The sequence below is a fragment of the Rhinatrema bivittatum genome, chromosome 19, assembly GCF_901001135.1.
Source record: "Rhinatrema bivittatum chromosome 19, aRhiBiv1.1, whole genome shotgun sequence".
NCBI lineage: Eukaryota > Metazoa > Chordata > Amphibia > Gymnophiona > Rhinatrematidae > Rhinatrema > Rhinatrema bivittatum.
Window position 1 is genome coordinate 8,981,434 of NC_042633.1, and position 13,220 is coordinate 8,994,653.

Below are 13,220 nucleotides of genomic sequence, written 5' to 3' on the forward strand. Positions count from 1 at the left end.
AATGGGTTCGGATAAGATTTATCTTTAAGAGATGCCACCAAGCTTTATAAATTTTTAGTGAAGTGTTTGCAATCTCTGGCAGCACTAGATTGGAAGAGATGATATTAATTTAGTTCTAATGTTCAACTTTATGAGGGGTGATATTTTTAGATCACCTGTCAACCAAGTTCTTTTCTTATTTTCTAGGGCTACTGTTCAAGCAAAATTATTTTCAGAAAACAGGATTACATCATTTAAATTCTGATATTTATTAACCAATATGTTACAAGGCAATTACTTTGTTTTCTTGAGGCTCCCTGTGGCTTTCCCCATTAGGAATTCCTTGGTGTTTATGTCTGGTCTGATTAGGATGATATAACATTTGGGGAAGAATATACAACCCAGCAACCCAGCACTGGAGGACAAAATTGCAAATATTTCCACAGCCACTGTGTATTTCCCTGTTGTGCTAAGATAAGCAGGAATGAAAGAGATCCAGACAGCAATAAATATAAGCATGCTGAAGGTGATGAACTTAGCCTCATTAAAGCTGTCGGGCAACTTTCTAGCTAAAAACGCTACAATGAAGCTGATAGTAGACAACAAGCCCATGTATCCCAACATGAGGCAGAATGCAACCAATGACCCTTCATTGCATTCAAGGACTATCTTTCCCATTTGGGATTTCATGCTCATGTGGTAAAATGGAGGAGCTACGACCTGCCAAGAAACACAGATGAGGACCTGGACAAGACTGCAGGCTAATACTAGGACATTGGGCAGTCGTGGCCCCACCAATAACTTTAGGTTGCTGGTTGGCTTGGTAGCCTTGAAGGCTATGACCACCATGATGGTCTTGGCCAGCAGGCAAGAGATGCAGATGGCGAATACAATGCCAAATGTCATGTGTCGCACCATGCAGGTCAGAGTTGTGGGATGGCCTATGAACACTAATGAGCACCCAAAGGACAGAATGAGGGTTAATAACAGGAGGTAGCTGAGTTCACGATTGTTTGCTTTCACAACTGGGGTGTGGCGGTTCTGAATGAAAACAACAAGGATAGCAGATGGTAACAGAGCACCAAGCACAGAGATAACAGCCAGAACCATACCCAAGGGTTCTTGATAGGACAGAAATTCGATGGACTTCTTCTGGCATCCATCTTGTCTCTTAGTGGGCCATTGGTCATCAGGGCACTTCATACACTCTGTGGCATCTGCAGGAAGAAGAAATGCCAGATGTGGCTTTGATGAGGGAAATCAGAATGGGAGTATCATTCACCTTTAGAGATTATTTAACTTCTCCCATTTTCTATATATCTATTATCTTGTTGAAATGCAAGATTTTAGAGTCATTGTTTTCTGTATAATTGTTTATGATTGTATTGATGCTGTAGTGTTTTCAATATAACTTGCGACACGGACCGTGTTTCACTTAGAGCTGCGTCGGGAGGGACTGAGTACAGTGTATTATTTAAACCACTACAAACAAATAGAATAATTTACATTAGTAAACTAAAGGACTCTACAAAGGCAAACCATATTATTATAGCTGGGACACATATCTTCATTCAGGTCCAGTTTAGTATTAAGGGAGAGCGGGCAAGGCTTACAGAGACGCTCATTTAAAGAACTGTAAAAATGGCACAAATCAAGCAACCAATCAGGAGATAGCAACAAGAATGACTCCATCCAATCAGGAGACACTAACACAAGGATACAGTCAGAGGAATTGGAACCATTCAATTTCATTATTCAACCCATTTGGAGCTAAACAATCCAATTGAAAAATTCATTTCTGTTCCCTTTGTGTGAGAATTTCAGCAAAGTTTCCACCACGAGACGGGGGAACCAAAGTATCAATAACCAGAAATTTTAGATCCATTTCCGAATGTCCAAATGAAGTCCAATGGGAGACCAAAGGGGCCATATCTCAATTAGTGTGTATATTAGATCGATGTTCAATAATCCGAGTACGGATCGATCTTAACGTTTTGCCCACATATAGCTTTGGACAAGGACATAAAACCATGTAGATGACCCCCCCCCCCCCCCCCGCGAAGAACATGTAGTTGAAAATTTGAATTCATATATACGCTGGGTGACAGGATGTTGAAAAGTGTTACCAGAAAGTGCATGGGGGCACACCGAACAGTGTCCACAGGAATTAAAACCAGAAGTAGAGGAGTTAACTAAGGTTGTGTTAGTGAAGTGTGTATGTACCAATTGATCCCTCAGGTTTCGGCCACGTTGGAAAGAAAACCTCAGAGGGAAATTCAGAAATTCATTTAATGATAATATATGCCAATGACGTCTAATAATATTAGTAAGGTTGCATGTATGAGTAGAAAAAGGGAAAATGCAATTAATATAGCCATCTGAGGAACGGGTTTGCGGTAAGAATAAAAAATTGCTGTTCACAAAACATGCACACTTAAATACCTTTTTTAACACACTTTGAGGGTGCCCCCTCTCCTGGAACTAGAGAATCATCTGCTTAGCTTGTTTTATGAACTCTGCCGCTGGAGTTGTAACAATTGTCCAGTGGGTATGTTCCTTCTAAGAAGTGAGGGGTGATGGCTATCAAATTTAAGAGGGGTGTTGAGGTCAGTGGGTTTCCTAAAAATTGAAATGGAGATTTGTCCAGAACAAATTGTAATAGAAATGTCCAAAAAAGGTATACTGTCAGAACTAATATTAAAGTTGAATTGCAAATTTTTGTTACATGAATTTAACCAGTCCAAAAAAACATAAAATTGACATCAGTACCCGTCTAAATCAAAAGAACATTGTCAATGTTTCGTTTCCACAGATAAATGAAAGGAAACCACGATGAAGGGTAAATGAAAGACTCCTCAAATTTATTAACGTAAAGGCATGCCAGACTGGGGGCCATGGTGGCCCCCATGGCTGTGCCTTTGATTTGCTGAAAAAAAGCTGTGTCAAATTGAAAATAAATCCTTGTCAACGCAATCTGTGTTATTGTAAGTAAAAAGGCTGTAGAAATGCGGACAGGGGCAGCGCGAAGGTTCAAAGTTTCTTCAATCACAATTAGTGCTTCATCCTGAGGGATATTAGAATAAAGAGAGACTATATCTAAGTTAACCAAAAAACAATGGTCAGGGATGGTAGAAAAATCCTGTAATAGGGTGATCAAATGACTTGAATCCCTAATGTATGACCTGCTAAGGGGTACAAAGGGTTGTAAAAATAGATCTACGAACTGTGATAAGGGTTCTAAAACTGAACCTATTCCAGACACAATTGGTCGACCTGGGGGGATCCTGTAATGATTTGTGTTTTTTGGGAAGGACATAAAAGAAAGGAATACAAGGAAAATCGGTTTGTAAAAAATCAGCTTCGAGGGAAGTGATCTGGTGGGAATCAAGTGCTGGTTTTACAATGTCTTTGATTAATGCCTGTAATTCGGCCGTGGGGTCTGTTGTTAAAGACAAATAGAAATCCAAATCCCTAAGCTGACGTTCAACTTCATTAACATAACATTGACGGTCTAAAATCACCACCCCTCCCCCTTTATCCGCTGGTTTAATAAATATAGACATATCATTGGCAAGAGAAGCTATAGCAGTTCTTTCAGCCTTAGACATGTTATAATATGCCACTTGGGGGTGAGCGGGTAACTGATCAATGTCTGATAGAATTAATTTTTCAAATGTCTGGAGAATAGGGTCCGGAGGACCAGGGGGATTCCAACGGGATTTCTTCCGTATGACAGAATTGTTCTGAACAGGTGGAGTATCTGCAAAAAAGCATTTAATATGTAATGATCTAAAAAAACGATATAAATGTACATGCACATCAAATAGATCATAATGAACAGTGGGAACAAATGATAAATCCTTTTCTAAAACTGAAAGTTCTGAAGGAGATAAACGAGAAGATAAATTGTATATAGCACTAAGATGCTGAGTGGTTACTGCCAAGGGTCGGTCGGTTGTTGACGAGTGTTCCGAGTGCTGCGGGTAGCTGCCGAGTATTAAGCTTTGCCTTGACATTGGGTGCTGCGTGTAGCTCTGATCAATTGTGGTTGAGGTGGAGGAAACGGCTGTATTGGCTGTGGAGGGTCTAATAAAAGCGGTTGATGCTTTATAGAAATAGCCAAGGAAGAGCCAGAACCAGCAGATTCGGTAGATACTGTCCCTTGATATCTTGAACTCGGTACATCGTCTCCTGAAGAGTTGTCGGAGGAGGAGTTGGCAAAGGTGACCTTCCTGCGTGCAGGGCGAATAGTAGACATCCATGTATAGATGAAAACTTTAGAGTGGTCAGCAGTGTCTCTCTGAAATTTTTTGTACTTCACAGCTTTTAAATCGCTTTTAAACTTTTCCAAATTAGCATTGAAGTCTGCCAACTGCTGATCAAAGGTTTCAAGAGAGGACTGCTGTTTGATCAAGTCAAGCTGTACTGTGAGTTCATCCTTAAGCACTGGAGTAAGATTCTTTGTTGTTTCTATAATCAGGACCATCAAATCAAATGAACATTTGTTCAGAATCTGGTTCCACCTGGTAATAAAGTCCTTATTTTCAGTATTTAAACGCGGTTCCTTTTGTACACGCGGTTCCTTTTGTACACGAAGACCGCATGGGATCCTTTTAACTCGGCAATATTCAATCATCTGCTACATAGATGATTTATTATTTTTTTGGACAGCTGAACCAGCAATGTTGCAATTATTTCTGACATGAGTTAACAATTTGGATCCCTATCTTAAATTTACTCTTCAATCTAGTGACTCACAATTAGCCTTTCTGGATATATCAATCAGAAAACAGTCAACCACGCTTCACACTACAGTTTACCGTAAAGCAATTGACAGAAACAATCTATTACAATATAATAGTTTCCATCCCCGGGCCTTTAAAAATGGCCTCCCAGTGAGCCAATTTTTCAGAATACGTCGCCTGTGCTCATCGGATCATGAATTTAAAACACAAGCCCAAGTTCTAGCAAAGAGGTTTTGTGATCGTGGGTACCCTCATCCAATAGTTTTCAAAGCCTACAAACAAGCTTATTATTCACTGCGCAATGCATTACTTCAGTATCGGTCAAAAACACCGATTACAGCTAACATCTGTGTTCTCCAACACACTGACAAAGCTTATCTGATAGTACAAAGTATTAAAAAACATTGGAATGTTTTGCAGCTTCATCCCTCCTTTTCGGAATTGCCTCTAATTTCATACCAAAGAAGTAAAAATATTAAGGATCACGTGGTACATGCATCATTATCAGGTCTCAGATCATTGTCCTATAATAGGGTACATCATAAATGCGGCACATGTGACATGTGCCGCATTTATGGAACACCCTCCCTACCACTCTCAGGCTAGAGCCATGTTACGCCAAGTTCAGAAAAAAACTTAAAACATGGCTCTTCCGACAAGCCTACCCTGATTAAGTACACCGACTTCTGCAAGTATCTTGCCTACGCCTTGTATATTCCTGTAAATAGTCCGTTGCAGTTTTTATTTATTGCTTTAATTCCTCCACCTCCTGCTCTTTGTATACTCCTCCTTGTTCGCCCTCCCTGTTCATTGTAATTTCTACCTTTAAAGTTACATTGTAAACCGGTATGATGTATGCATACTAATACCGGTATATAAAAGTTTTTAAATAAATAAATAAAATGTGCAGTTCCACTATAGAAGGTAATGAATGGCAGCATCCCACCACGAAGAAGAAATACAAAAAAAATGCTAACACAACCTGTGAATCTGCACAAGTAATATATTTAATCCAATGTCCTTGCCCATTCCTTTATGTGGGGCGGACAAGCAGACAAATTAAAATCCATCTACGCGAATATAGAAGCCGTGTCAACAAAGGCAACACTGAGGCTCCCATTGTCAAACATTGTCTCCAGTTTTCCCATACATTCGATCAACTCCAATGGACTATACTGGAGCAAGTTGTTGCAAGTGAATGAGGCGGAGACATTGGCTGCCATCTCAACTATCACGAACAATGGTGGATATTTTACTCTTGCGTCCGAAGCCCCAGCTGGCCTCAATGACAGCGTTGAATGGTCATTACTCTAGGTTCCTATTGGTACACGTAGCAACCCTCTGTGTTTCCATTGCTCTGCTGTGAATCTAATGATCTTTAAAATAGTCCAATTTGAATAATGGCGGATCCTGCTTCTAGTAAAGCTGAGATTGTGCAATAGCGGAACACAACGGGACAGACTTTGCAAACATATGATCTAGGAGTTTGTGATTTTTTACTGATATCCAACTATCATATGAGTTAAGTATAACTTTTGTTTGATTTACATTGTAGACACCGCAAAAATATCTTACCCCTGAAGAAGCCTACGAAACACGTACCGTGTCAGGTCAGGCCGGTGTTATTAAAAGCTGTCACAACCACGCTACATAAACGATAAGTGTCTCGTTTCTGACATAAAATTAAAATACGAAAAAGAAAAAAATGTAAACTATGGAATGTGGATACCAATGATTAAAATAAAGGTTGATCCAGTCGGACAGTCAACAAACAGACTGGTGAATAGCACTTGTGCAAGCGATGCATGTTCAATTGTGAGGACTCTCAAAAAATTGAGAAGCTCAACTGTTATATGAGGTACCACATTCTTCCTTTAAAAAAATATACACCAAAAAAATATTCATCAGCTTTTATACATGATGTGTAATGAAATATAGTTAACTAATACATCATGAACTAGATTTTAAAAGCCCTGCGCGCGTAAATCCTCCCGGATTTACGCACGTAGGGAACTCGCGTGTAAATCCTCCCGGATTTACGCGCGCAGGGAACTCGCGTGCCGGGGCGCCTATTTTGCATAGGCCGCCAGCGCGCACAAAGCCCCGGGACGTGCGTAAGTCCCGGGGCTTCGTAACAGGGGCGAGAGGGGGTGTGTCCAGGGGGCGTGTATGGGGGTGGACCGGGGCAGGTCTGGGGACGTGGCAACGGTTCGAGGGTGGGCTGGGAGGGCGGTCCCGAGTCCCCCGGCAATGCGGCCTGTGCCGTGGATGCGAGGCAGCGCGCGCAAGTTACGCCTGCTTCAAGCAGGCGTAACTTCCCAACAAAGGTAGGGGGGGATTTAGGTAGGGCCGGGGGTTGGGTTAGGTAGGGGAAGGGATGGGAAGGTGGGGGGACACGGAGGGAAAGTTCCCTCTGAGGCCGCTCTGATTTCGGAGCAGTCTCGGAGGGAACGGAGGCAGGCTGAGTGGCTCGGAGCGCGCAGGCTGCCGATTTTGCGCAGACTTGCGCGTGCCAACCCCGCATTTTATAAGATACGCGTGGCTACGCACGTATCTTATAAAATCCGGTGTACTTTTTAAAGATCTACCTCCATATGTTTTACAGTTTCTAGTTATAGTCAATATACAAACAATGTCAGAGCATGTAATTCAGTTCGAGTTATACGTTTTTGCAAATTAATGGCTTCTGTCCAAGAAGGACTCTCAGTTACAACACCATCATGAGAAAAGAACGGGGTGTCTGTAAGCACTGCTCGAAAGGCCTCTTCCGGGTAGCTAAACGTCAGGTCGTCGGCAGCAGTGCCCATTTAGTACTCCAAAACTAAGGAGAAATCCAACACAAAAGTAGGAGGGAATCTGCTCTCCAATTGATATCAACACACCAGAAAATATATAAAGAGCAGAAAATTGAAACAGTCCAATACTTCATGAAATGGTAAACAAACTTCCTTGTTTTATTGTAATTTGTCCATTACTTCAGAGTGGCTACTCCCAGAGCTCAAGTAGAATATAAAAGGTTTTCTACTAGGTCCCCCAACGCGGACCGTGTTTCGCTTAGAGCTGCGTAGGGAGGGACTGAGTACAGTGTATTATTTCAACCACTACAAACAAACAGAATAATTTACATTAGTAAACTAAAGGACTCTACAAAGGCAAACCATATTTGCCTTTGTAAAAACAAATAAGCATGGGTGTAGCTTGCTTATTGCGGCGGTTACTACTCCTACTACCTCTAACTAATCAAGCTAGATATTTCACTTGGATGCAGCTCCTCCACCGCTCTCTACATTAATGGCGGGGGTGGAAGGGAATTAGAACCAAGAGCTAAGAGAAACAGATAAGTATGGGAGAAGAAATGAGGGAAGCTTGCTGGGCAGACTGGATGGGCCATTTGGTCTTCTTCTGCCGTCATTTCTATGTTTCTATGTTTCTATGTTTCTATATTATTATAGCAGGGAACTATTCTGCTTGCAATATTTCTTCCCTCACCAGTCTCATGAAAGGCAGAATACTTTCAAGGTTGTGTTATCTTCTGTTCAACCATTTAAAAAAACTGTTATAGTTACCTGCTGACACCCATTGAAAATTCAACAGGTAATAATTACGATTGAACCCAGCACATATTTGCAAGTCTGCTGACGTACTCTCTCATAGGGATGTGCAGACCAAAAGTTTATGTTCATAAGTCCATAAGTCGAAGGGGGGGGGGGGTCAATTTCGGTCAATATGGACATATGGAGAATTCCATAAGTTGAGTCTATGTCCATACGTGCACCGATTCCCTAAATAAAAATTTAAACCCCTCACCCTCCTTAATCCCCCCCCCCAAGACTTACCAAAACTCCCTGGTGGTCTAGCGGGGAGTCAGGACGCCATTTCTGAACTCCTTTGCGAGGAGCACGTGACGTCGGCGTCACATCGGAGTGACGCGGACGTCACGTCATTCCCTGCGGGTTCACTTGGTCCAGCTTGGGGGGGTCAGGAGGCCTCCTGACCCCCCCAAGCTGGCCAAAAGTTCCTTTTGGGTCCAACGAGGGTCCCGGAGCGAACCCGCGGGGAATCACGTGACGTCCGCGTCACTCCGGCGTGACGCCGACGTCACGTGCTCCTCGCAAAGGAGTTCAGAAATGGCGTCCTGACTCCCCGCTAGACCACCAGGGAGTTTTGGTAAGTCTTGGGGGGGATTAAGGAGGGTGAGGGGTTTAAATTTTTATTTAGGATAAACATTCGCGATTTCCAACGTATTCAACATAGCTATGTTGAATACGTTGGAAATCCAATCGTTTTCGCCTCATCACTTTTTTAAGTTAAAAAAAAAAAAAAAAGTTGTGTTTTACCTATAAGTTCAAAACGAATGCACACCCCTACTCTCTAATGTACCATTCCAGGCCCCTTTACTCTATAGGTCAATGTCACTGTGTTTCCTAGGGATGTGCTGTTTTGCATCGTATGTGCGTCAGATGATGGACATTGCTCCGTGGTGGCTACCACTGTATCCATGTACACCAGTCAGCCCCCCTCCAACAGAAAGATAACCCCATGCATATGTTAGATATAGATTGTTAGCTTCCAGGTCATCATAGGTCTCTTCTTGAAGATGTCACACCATGAATTACTTAAGATCTACGAACCACTGAGGGATTTCAACTCAGGAAAACATCACAGGGGATATAAGTATGTTTTAATGCTTTCAAATTACAGAAAGGTAGTGTAAACCTTATTCTTCAGGCAAGCTTTTGGTGATGAAGAGGGATTAATTTCCAGTTAGTAATTAAGGAATACCACCTTCCTTCAGTCTTCCATTTAACATCAGGGTTTTTATACATGAAGTCTTTTGATAATGTTGTCTATGCTTCTACTAAGTTGGTGCTTTAACTAAGTTTGAGTAAGGCCAAAGTTTGTATGTGATACAAACCTTTGACTTATTGATATCAATTGGAAGATATCTTTGTGTTTATTATGTATGTTTCTTGTACCCGGCCAAGAATGTTGGTTTGCAAATGTAATTTTTTTTTCAAATAAATAAAACAGAAGGCAATTCTTCACTAGGAAATCTACTTTTTAAGATTTTAATATATATGCTGGAACATGTTTGTCTATAAACATTTGCTCAGAACTAACTGCGTACCCTGTAATAGGGATGTGAATCGTTTTAGGACGATTAAAATTATCGTCCGATAATTTTAATATCGTCTTAAACCGTTATGGAACACAATACAATACAGATTCTAACGATTTATCGTTATAAATCGTTAGAATCGTGAGCCGGCACACTAAAACCCCCTAAAACCCACCCCCGACCCTTTAAATTAAATCCCCCACCCTCCCGAATAACTTAAATAACCTGCGGGTCCAGCGGCGGTCCGGAACGGCAGCGGTCCGGAACGGGCTCCTGCTCCTGAATCTTGTCGTCTTCAGCCGGCGCCATTTTCCAAAATGGCGCCGAAAAATGGCGGCGGCCATAGACGAAAAAGATTGGACGGCAGGAGGTCCTTCCGGGCCCCCGCTGGACTTTTGGCAAGTCTCGTGGGGGTCAGGAGGCCCCCCACAAGCTGGCCAAAAGTTCCTGGAGGTCCAGCGGGGGTCAGGGAGCGATTTCCCGCCGCGAATCGTTTTCGTACGGAAAATGGCGCCGGCAGGAGATCGACTGCAGGAGGTCGTTCAGCGAGGGTTCCGGCGCCTCGCTGAACGACCTCCTGCAGTCGATCTCCTGCCGGCGCCATTTTCCGTACGAAAACGATTCGCGGCGGGAAATCGCTCCCTGACCCCCGCTGGACCTCCAGAACTTTTGGCCAGCTTGTGGGGGGCCTCCTGACCCCCACGAGACTTGCCAAAAGTCCAGCGGGGGTCCGGAAGGACCTCCTGCCATCCAATCTTTTTCGTCTATGGCCGCCGCCATTTTTCGGCGCCATTTTGGAAAATGGCGCCGGCTGAAGACGACAAGATTCAGGAGCAGGAGCCCGTTCCGGACCGCTGCCGTTCCGGACCGCCGCTGGACCCGCAGGTTATTTAAGTTATTTGGGGGGGGGTTCGGGAGGGTGGGGGATTTAATTTAAAGGGTCAGGGGTGGGTTTTAGGGGTTTTAATGTGCCGGTTTTTCGATTTTTCGATTTTTAACGATTTTTAACGATTTTTCACGATATTTTACCCCCCCAAACGGCAACAATACGATTCCCTCCCCCTCCCAGCCGAAATCGATCGTTAAGACGATCGAGGACACGATTCACATCCCTACCCTGTAATGCTTTTGTCCATTAAACTGACCTAGACAGAACCATTGTACCCTCTAATACCAACCTTCCATCCTTCTAAATATGCTCACTACTGAGTGGACTTCATAGCACTCACCGGTTTGGTTACTAAACTCTTCTTTGGAGCAGGGGATGCAGTCAAAGCAGCAGGCAGGTTGCCCTTCCACAATGGCCTTCCTGGACCCAGGACCACAGCTCTCACTACAGACAGAGACAGGAACCTTAAAGAGAGAAATGAGGAGGGATACACAGCAAATATGTCTATTAATAATGTACCAAGAGGCTCTTTATTTCAGATAAGAGTGGTGCATAAGGTAAGACACACACTAGAAAGGGTGAAAATAAAAAGACTGGAAAAGAGATATGAGGGGATGGAAGCAGCAGAGAAAAGGAATACTAAAATGATAAACTCTACAACGAGGGGCTTAAGACAGGCAAAATGAATAAGCTGGAGGAAAGAGGGCTTATGCTAGAAACATCAAATATTTGTCAGGCTTCAATAGTACAGGATGGTGAAATGTTGCATAGAAAAAGAGCTTCAAGATTAATCTCCCTCCTTTGTATGTGGCAACCCTCCCGCTTTCATTGGCTGAGTATTGCAATCTGATGTTTTAGGATGTTTAATCTCGGGTACCATGGAATGTTTCACACAAGGGAGGGGGCAGTAAAGAGGAACACCCTCCTTCCAGTTGGGGCACCTAAGCAGGACTAAAAGGGATTAAAACCCACCCGAACATCCCTCAGGGGTAGAGGGGGAAGGCAGAGGTTTAATAAGAAGTAATCATAAGATAACACAAGTATTGTAGGGTAGATTTTCAAAGACGAGCGCGTGTATCTATCTGCGTGTGGTTCCCGGCACATAAATGCGGCGATTTTATAATATGCACGCATATGTGCAGGCGGGTTCTGACTCACATGTCCATGGAGGGATTTTAGTTATAAACACATGGCGACAAGATCAGGCCTACACCTTTCCTAACCCCCTACCTTACCTTCCTCTCTTTTCCCCTCACCTCCTCAATCCCTAAACCCACCCTAACTAACCTCTTTTTATTTGCAAACTTACCTGCTCCTTCAAGCAGCAGTAAGTTCCGCATGCCAGACGGAGTGTGCTTCTCCGGACCGGGCCTCATGGCCCCCGTCCCAGGTGGTCTCCGCCCCACCCCTATCACAAAGCCCGACACTTCTCTGCATATTGGGAGATACACTCGTGGCTGGACTGTTGCGAAAATGCACTCTGTGCGTTCATACGGCCCTGCCACGGAAGTACCTCCCGGTATTTGCGTGCACTGGGTTATTAAAATTTGGCCTTTTCTGAATAACATTTAAAATTGAATGTGTTAGAGTCAATTATTAATTAATTTATCATATAAATCATGTGTTTTAAACAAGTACTTCTGTTTTACCTTTTTTCAGCAAACAATAATTTTTTCTAATCATATTCAATGCCTACATTACAATAAATTCTATCACTTTCTCCTTTTTTTCCTAGATCCTAGTATTCCAAGAACATAGAGCAAAACAATCCGGAGTTATTCTAAAAAGTAACACAGTCAGATAAGTATTTGTCTGTCCAATTGTAACTATTGATTCTTTTAGGTAAGTTTCATAAATGAAACCATAAAAATCGATTCTATGTATCTTTCTTTCCTTTTATGCTTCCCTAGATCACGTGTGAGAATGTACTCCTCCTTCAGAAGTGTTGCGTTCAGAGGAGCACAGGCCCATCCCGCAGCCCTCCACCCTTATCTGATAGCTGGGCCCGGCTGCATGGCCTCCCGACACCACATCTCCCTGCTGTCCCCGCAGTCCCTGCACAGCGTCCTCTTCTGAGTGTGGCAGAAAGCCAAGCCGCACCACTCCAGCTGGCCTCTCTTTCGTGCAGTACGACACCGCTGGAACATTGGGCCCTGGATCGCCTTTTCGGAATCCTCCTCTCCTGCCTCCCTAGGCACACGCGTGGCCGATTCCCCCACATTTAAATGGCAGTGGTGGGAATGGGCAGGAGGCGCACTCAGATGGCATCACAGGCTGGTCCATATATAAGTTTGCTTCAGACACTCCTTCAGTGCCTCAGCAATAGGTTGACTCCTCCTGGAGAAGATCTTTGCCAGCGTTCCTGAATCCTGATCCTGCTCCTGTCTCTGCTGTTGTTCCTGTGCCTGTGACTCCATCCTTGTTCCTGCAGTCTGGTTTGTCTCTTGATCTCCTCTTCTGTGGCCATTCTTCCTTCTGTCTTCAGCAT

The 13,220-nt window shown here is 43.4% G+C and overlaps 1 protein-coding gene across 1 annotated transcript in view; it reads right to left on the reverse strand.

Moving 5' to 3' along the window:
• Window positions 1–273: 273 nt before the first annotated feature.
• LOC115081122 (extracellular calcium-sensing receptor-like) overlaps window positions 274–13,220 on the reverse strand; it is a 98,429-nt gene continuing 85,482 nt past the window's right edge. Inside the window, exons 4-5 of the mRNA XM_029585633.1 lie at window positions 11,073–11,196; window positions 274–1,196 (exon numbers count right to left, since the gene is read on the reverse strand). Of these exons, the coding sequence (XP_029441493.1) occupies window positions 274–1,196; window positions 11,073–11,196 (1,047 nt within the window). The remainder of the gene's footprint in view (window positions 1,197–11,072; window positions 11,197–13,220) is intronic.